Source organism: Silurus aristotelis (genome assembly GCF_946808225.1).
Source record: "Silurus aristotelis genome assembly, chromosome: 16".
NCBI classification, from domain to species: Eukaryota; Metazoa; Chordata; class Actinopteri; order Siluriformes; family Siluridae; genus Silurus; species Silurus aristotelis.
Window position 1 is genome coordinate 24,752,229 of NC_139589.1, and position 7,500 is coordinate 24,759,728.

General features: G+C 43.7%; 1 protein-coding gene across 7 annotated transcripts in view; it reads left to right on the forward strand.

Annotated features, from left to right (window-relative positions):
• Positions 1-7,500, forward strand: part of nedd4l (NEDD4 like E3 ubiquitin protein ligase) — a 44,818-nt gene that overhangs the window by 25,509 nt on the left and 11,809 nt on the right. For 3 of the 7 annotated variants that reach the window (XM_083564710.1, XM_083564712.1, XM_083564707.1), the window contains 9 exons: positions 1,251-1,312; positions 1,828-1,930; positions 2,064-2,224; positions 2,507-2,642; positions 2,873-3,067; positions 3,382-3,459; positions 6,498-6,554; positions 7,048-7,149; positions 7,355-7,500. The exon at positions 7,355-7,500 is cut by the window's right edge and continues 4 nt beyond it. In XM_083564710.1, the coding sequence (XP_083420836.1) occupies positions 1,251-1,312; positions 1,828-1,930; positions 2,064-2,224; positions 2,507-2,642; positions 2,873-3,067; positions 3,382-3,459; positions 6,498-6,554; positions 7,048-7,149; positions 7,355-7,500 (1,040 nt within the window). The remainder of the gene's footprint in view (positions 1-1,250; positions 1,313-1,827; positions 1,931-2,063; positions 2,225-2,506; positions 2,643-2,872; positions 3,068-3,381; positions 3,460-6,497; positions 6,555-7,047; positions 7,150-7,354) is intronic. The other 4 variants (XM_083564711.1, XM_083564708.1, XM_083564713.1 and 1 more) reach the window with 2 other exon arrangements.

Below are 7,500 nucleotides of genomic sequence, written 5' to 3' on the forward strand. Positions count from 1 at the left end.
ACGTCACCTGACCTACTCACTTCCTCTCCTTTACAACCACTTTCTGACCTGAGAAATGGTTTAGTACGGGTCAGGGGTTTAGAACCTGACTGATGTTAGTTCTGGGTTTTAATCAGTGTGTCTGTGGGTTTTAAATAAGTCTTGAAATAAATGCGATGGCTATGGATGTGGACTAATGGACCTTGTATTTTTAATAGGCTTAAAAACCTAAACCTGGACCAGTATTAAGGCTAGTTCTCGAATAACTCTGGATCAGTATTACAGCCAGTCCAGGACTAACCCTGGACCTGTATTAAAGTCAGCCTTGGGCCAGGCTTGGACTGATCTCCTGATCCAAGCTAAAGCAGGTCCTGGATCCTCTATTATAACTAATAACTAACTAAGACGTGAATAAAACTAGTTTTAAGAATAATCCTGGATCTTTGCTAAAACTGGACTTGAGTATAAAGTATTTCTGGTTGCTGATGTTTCGGAGTTTTTACAGGTGATTATTTGGAGTCCTGGGTATGAACAGTTCTCCTCAGACAGAATCGTTACCACGGGAAGAGAAAGCCGTACAGTGGAACAGTTGGAAACTGGCTGCTTATGTCTCTGCCTGTTCCGATACGATCTGTGAAGGAAATCCAGGAATTTCTGTAGCGGATGAGAGCGGCTCCTCAGACACGTAGCCGATTTTTAACGCCGCTGAGGTTTTCTGCTCCGAGTTTTCCACAGTTTCGAGTTCAATCTCCAGGAAAGTGTCGGAAAATGTGGGACTAATGAGGAACGGCTGACTTTAAGTGCTGATCAGATGTTTTCTGCTGACGGGTTACTCAGAGCTTCCTGAACCTCAGCTTCTGAAATCCGTCCTTTATTTTTTTTTTTTCCTTTTCCATGTTTACGTACGTTCTCAGGCTCGGGCAGATTTGCTGATGATGCCAGTGATTCTTGTGGAGCCACTAATAACAGCTGGTGTTCAGTAGAGCTACAACCTGTGGCCTGCATGGAATATGTAACAGGAGATGTTGATTACGTAAGCAGGGCTCTGGAAGTTGTCCATGGTGTTCAGCCCCTTACCGCCGTTCTCTCGGGTTTTATTTCTCTCCTCCCTAATTACTCACTCACACACACACACACACACACACACACACACACACACACACACACACACACACACACAATTGCTCAGATGTTTACAGCTTCACAGTGTGATCGAGCCGCTTGTTGCTTTCCTTATTTATTTTACTTTGTTTTTGTTTGTTGGCTCTCAGACAGAAGATCCAGCGATGGAGCGGCCCTACACGTTTAAAGACTTCCTCCTCAGGCCAAGAAGGTCAGTGTTTTTCTTCCGCCAGTCTGGATGTAGCTAAAGAGCGACGGTAGCATATAGGCTTTTCCTGTAAACACAAAGGGAAGGAAGCTACAAAACCGCTGTAGGGGCAAAACATTGAAGACGAAACTGCTCGCTATGGATTTTAAAACAATTCCTTTATGGTGTTATGAATTTCACACCATTTGTAATATTTATTCTCTAATATTTCGTGTCCTCTCTCACCTCTAACCTGTTCATATAAAGCGCTCGGGCCGCTTAAAGAACCATCCATATACAGTATCAGCATTTATTTGTTTGTTTATTTGTTTGCTTTTAATTATTTGCTTTATTTATTTATTTGTTTAGGGTTTAACTTTTTTTGTTTTTCGTTTTTCCTTCAAATGTTAAAAAAACATCTCCATTTGATGGCGTTTTATTAGCTGTTAGTCAGGGTCTGATTTAATCAGGATCTTATGCCGTGTGTGTGTGTGTGTGTGTGTGTGTGTGTGTGTGTGTGTGTGTGTGTGTGTGCGCAGTCATAAATCGAGGGTGAAAGGTTATCTGAGGCTTAAGATGGCGTACCTGCCGAAGAACGGTGCTCAGGAGGAGGAGAGCGGTGAGATGAGGGAGGAGGCTGAGGTGAGCGCTCTCTCTTTCTCTCTTTCTCGTTCCCCATTTCTCTATTTCTCTTTTGCTTTCACTCTTTCTGTCTTTGTTTTTCTGCCCTATGTCTCTTTTTTTGTTACTTTAACCCTGGTTCTCTCTCTCTCAGGGCTGGGAGGTGGACTCAGTGGATCAGAGTGGTTCTCGTCGTTCTCAGCAGCTCCTTCCTCCGTTGCCGGCAGGTTGGGAGGAGAAAGTGGATAATCTCGGCCGGACGTATTTCGTTAATCACAACAACCGAACCACACAATGGAAAAGACCCAGTACGGTGTATGTGTATACACACACACACACACACACACACACACACAGAGGAAGTTCTGTAGATTTGGAGAGTTTACAGGTTAACACTTAAAACAGACACGCCCCTGTCACTTCTACTTATTGGTCATCATGGTGCCACTTTGCTTCTCGTATCTGGCCCCACCCACTTTTAGTTTCTGGACACTTGCACTCCTCTGATTTATAATCCCATACAATCCTTCACCATTTTAAGAATCAGAAAAAAAAAATGCTACTGATTTGTGATGTCATTTCCTCTCTGCCTGTCAGTGACTTGGTGTCAGAGACGGAAAACGATAATCAACTTCGTCAGATCAACCAGGAAGCTCACCGAGTGTTTCGCTCCAGACGCCACATCAGCGAGGACCTGGAGAACGAACACCTCGACCCCCGAGAGCTCGACGATGTGAGCTTTAACTTTTGATTAACTCTAATTTATAAATCATTTCTTCAGCAGCAGTTTTCTTTCTGCTTTTATTTTCATACATATTATGAAATGATGCACGTTTGTTTAAATAGTTCCTTATTTATATTAATTCTTTTCTTTATTATTTTATCTCTGTTGTTATTTTACGGTTCTGCTGATAAAATATATATAAAAACCAAACCTTTTGTTATTGGGTAATTTTTAATTAGCCCCTCCCCTCCCAGTCCTGGGACCCAATTACTGAAGAGGATTTCTTGGGGCTGAGTGAGGCTGTGGCTGGCCCCGCCTCCACTGCCACACCCATTCATCAGTTCAGCACTCCAGAGTTCTCGGAGGAGATCAGCATGAGGCTCTCACTCACTCCTAACACCAACGGAGAAATAGGCGGAGCTAACAGTACCGGGGTGAGAGAGTAGATAGATGGATGGATAACATGATTTGATTGATTGATTGATTGGATGGATGGATGGATGGATGGATGGATAAAAAATTGGATAGATGGATAGATAGATGGATGGATGGATGAATGAATGGATATGGTTGGGTAATTGAAGAGATGGATGGATAAATTAATAAATTGATGGTGTGATAGCTGAATAGCTGGATGGATGTTGGGATGATATGTTTATTAGAAAGGTTGTGGGAATGATATGATGGTCAGAGCTGATAGATTGATGCCCCCCCCCTCTCTCTCTCTCTCTCTCTCTCCCTCTCTCAGTCTCTTCTGTCCTCCAGGCTGCGTTCCTCCAGTATGACTGATGGAGTGAGTGATCAGGCTCAGACTCCCTCTCCTATGGTACGCCTCGTTCCTTCATCACGCCTCATTTCTTTCTTCCACTCCTCTCTACACATTGCAGTTCTTTCACCACGCACTTCTTATCTATCTATCTATCTATCTATCTATCTATCTATCTATCTATCTATCTATCTATCTATCTATCTATCTATCTATCTATCTATCTATCTATCTATCTATCTATCTATCTATCTATCTATCTCATTCTGTCATTTATTAACTCTTAGTAAAACAACGCTGTTAAACCTGAAGCACATGTTGAGTGTCACGTTTCCTGTTCTTCCTCATGACATGGCTGGAATCCGTGTGTGTGTGTGTGTGTGTGTGTTGTCATTGTAAGTGTTTATTCTGGTATTTGTGTAATTACCTCCTGCCATTGTGTGAAAGTGGTTCTCGAGGTGCGATCAGAAGAATGCAGGATGGCATGTTTGTAGAACTCAATGTGAGATGGGGGGGATTTTTTGGTTTTGTTTTCTTTTTGTGGGGCCATTACTTTTAACACTGACCGGCTGAAGTGTTCTTCCAGAAATGAATAGTAATACAAAGAATTGGTGTGGGGTTTTTTTTGTATTGAAATTTTTTTGCTGAATGCCAATTCGTTACTTGTGTTACGAGATATATATGCTCCACCCCTAGGGGGCATGTCTTCCTCTAGTAGCTCTGCATTAGCTGAATGTTAACAGTAAACATGTTTACATCACAAAACGCACACACACACACACACACACACACACACACACACACACTTCTCCTGGGTCCTGTAGAGAATAAATGGGTGGAGTTTATGTATTTGTTTGAAGTGTTTGTTTACGGGTCTGTAACAGCTGCGCTTTCGCATCGCACGCAACTCGTTTTTACTGTAAAACTGAGAAATGTAAAAACTACGTGCTGAATGTCACCAAAAACCAGTTTTATATTTTTTGATAGGGTTTTTTTTTTGTGTGTGTTGACTACTGCCCCCTGCTGACCTGAAGTGTTTTCTCTCTCTAATCCTGCGTACGTTCAAAATGTGCGGGGTTTTTTTTGTTTGTTTTTTTCTTTACCTTAACGAGACATTCTGTGTTTTTGGGGGGGTTTTTTTGTAATCTGTAAATATAAATATTGTAGTGAACGCTGATGTATTTGCTGCCACGTGACCTTCTGCTTTCTGCATTCGTTTTCCTGATGAAGGTGTTTTCTAAAAGTTATGGCTAGAAATAGTTCTTCATCATTGTTCTCCTTTCGATGTGAGGTGAGATGTCGTCTATCAGGCCTCCTGACCGGTTTCATATTTTCCCTTTCTGTTTTTGTTTGGAGGAGCAGAACATCTCCACGTCGCTGCAGTGGGCGTGGCCTGAGTGAGTTTATGTGTGAATTATGTAGCTGGGAGGTTTTGTTTTTTTCTTTGTTTGTGTTGGAGTGAGTGAATGAGGGACAAAAGGAAGGAGGTATTGAGGGAGTGTAGAAACTGATACGACTCTGAAGGAGGAGTGGAAGTGCCGCGACTCGCCTGGATGAGTCAGTGCTTGCGCTCGCACTTCAGCGTGTTTGAGGTGGAGCGAGTGATGTTTCTCCTCCAGTTCACTGAGTGCTCGGCTTCATCTGCTGCTCGGAATCGTGTTGGGAATTACCGGGAATACCCTCAGTCCTCATGTTAGAAGTTCACACTGCTCATCTTTTCAGAAGCTCCGACTGTAAATATGTTCCTCAGTGGCAGCAGGTAAGATGAGATTTACTGCAGGATGGAGTTTTTAAAGTTCTGATGTTCTGCCAAATCAGACATTTGGCAGAAGCCCTTTAACCTCAGAGACTTTTATCTGATAACTTCCACTGAGCAGGTGAGGGTTAAGGGCCCTGCTCAGGGGCCCAGCAGTGGCAGCGGGGATGTGAAGTGTTAAATGTTCATGAGGATAATTCCCCTCTAAGGGAGTTTATAGAGAAATGCAGTGGGCTTGTGTGAGAGCAGGACCCTGTGTCTGATGAACTTCGGGTGGATCAGCAGTTCTCCTGTTTCTCGGTGAATTCAGTAATCACCCTGAGCTGATCGGCTCCTGAAGTGTCGGGGAAAGTCGTCCTCATCATGATCATCTTTCTCTCTAGGCTTTTTTCACCCTTTCCTCTTTCTTCTTTCTCTTTCACTTTTTGTTTCTTCTTCTCCTGCTCGCTTTTTTCTCGCTGAGCTGAGCTGAGCTGAGCTGAGCTGTGTGTGAGGGGACGTTTGCTAATACTGTAAATAAGGGTTCATTGAGAAAAATGCACCATTTTGGTGCTTTGTTGCCGCAAAGACAGGAAGTGACATCATCAACAGGAGACAGTGTGTGTGTGTGTGTGTGTGTGTGTGTGTGTGTGTGTGTGTGTGTGTGTGTGTGTGTGTGTGTGTGTGTGTGTGTGTGTGTGTGTGTGTTTCTGAGCACCGTGTGTATGATGTAATAGTGTTGTAACGCACATTAACGTTCCCGTCACCATCGTCCTGTTGCTTCCAGCTTCAGCACACACTCCAATCCAATCTATCATCCAATCTCTGCTCTAATCTCCAATCCAATCTCTCATCCAATCTCTACTTCAATCTCTCATCCAATCTCTACTTCAATTTCCAATCCAATCTCTCATCCAATCTCTACTTCAATCTCCAATCCAATCTCTAATCCAATCTGTAATACAATCTCTCCCTGTCTGATCCACCGCCCCTTTAAATTCACTCCTGACCCCATAATTACCTCCACCGCCCCTTTAAATTTAAACACCGATCCTCAAAATCACCTCCACCGCCCCTTTAAATTCACTCCTGACCCCATAATTACCTCCACCGCCCCTTTAAATTCACTCCTGACCCCATAATTACCTCCACCGCCCCTTTAAATTCACTCCTGACCCCATAATTACCTCCACCGCCCCTTTAAATTTAAACACCGATCCTCAAAATCACCTCCACCACCCCTTTAAATTCCGAAAACAATTTCTTAATCATGCTTGCTGAACACACACACACACACACACACACACACACACACACCTACTTACCCATGATGTCGTGTAACTAAGCTGTTGTGTGTCAGCAGACGTCGCAGTCCAGACGAACCCGAGCCCAAACAGTCACAGGCCTAGAGCAGCCCATGGTAATACACTCTTCCTCCTCCTCCTCCTCTTCCTCCTCATGCTGTCACACACTTTAATCTTTTTTGTTTTGTTTGTTTCATCATTAAGGATGTTAATGAAACTGTTATTTTGTGTTTGGTCGAGTTTTGTGGTGTGTGTGTTTGTGTGTGTACTGGGGGTTCTTTTACGCAGGGGGGCTTTGAGACGCAGATTCAGCGTTTTTTTTTTTTTTAAGTTGCACTCCGGTATCTAAACCAATCACCTTCACTCTCCGCTGCTTATAATCACTATGACTCTGTAACACTGGGTGGTGTGTGTGTGTGTGTGTGTGATCAGCTCATCACATCCTCCTGATTTCATCTGTGACCGATCAGCGTCAGTGGCTCCTAAACCTCCAGCATGGTTTAAACTGAATGTTTATTTCATTTGTTTACGTGTGTGTGTGTGTGTGTGTGTGTGTGTGTGTGTGTGTGTGTGTGTGTGTGTGTGTGTGTGTGTGTGTGCGCGCTTCAGTCCTTGCCCTCAGGTTGGGAAGAGAGAAAAGACACTAAGGGCCGGACGTATTACGTCAATCATAACAATCGCAGCACGACGTGGACACGCCCTATTCTCCAGGTACAGCACACCGTCTGTCTTTCTATCTGTTTTCTCTCTCTCTCTCTCTCTCTCTCTCTCTCTCTCTCTCTCTCTTTCTTTTTTTCTCTCTCTCTGACTGTATTGTGTGTACTTTTTGTCAGTTTGTTGTGTTAGCATATGTGATAAAGCATGAAGAAGATTGTGCGTGTGTGTTTAAACCCCCTCTTAATCTTACTCCTCTCAGCACACTGAAGATGGAGTGAGTTCCCCTGCAGGAGCTGTAGGAGGCGCTGTAGCAACCACACCTTCATCCAGCGGCCACATCAGTGAACCCCAAATGCGCCGACCTCGTAGCCTTAGTTCTCCGACTGTCACCCTGTCCACGCCTTC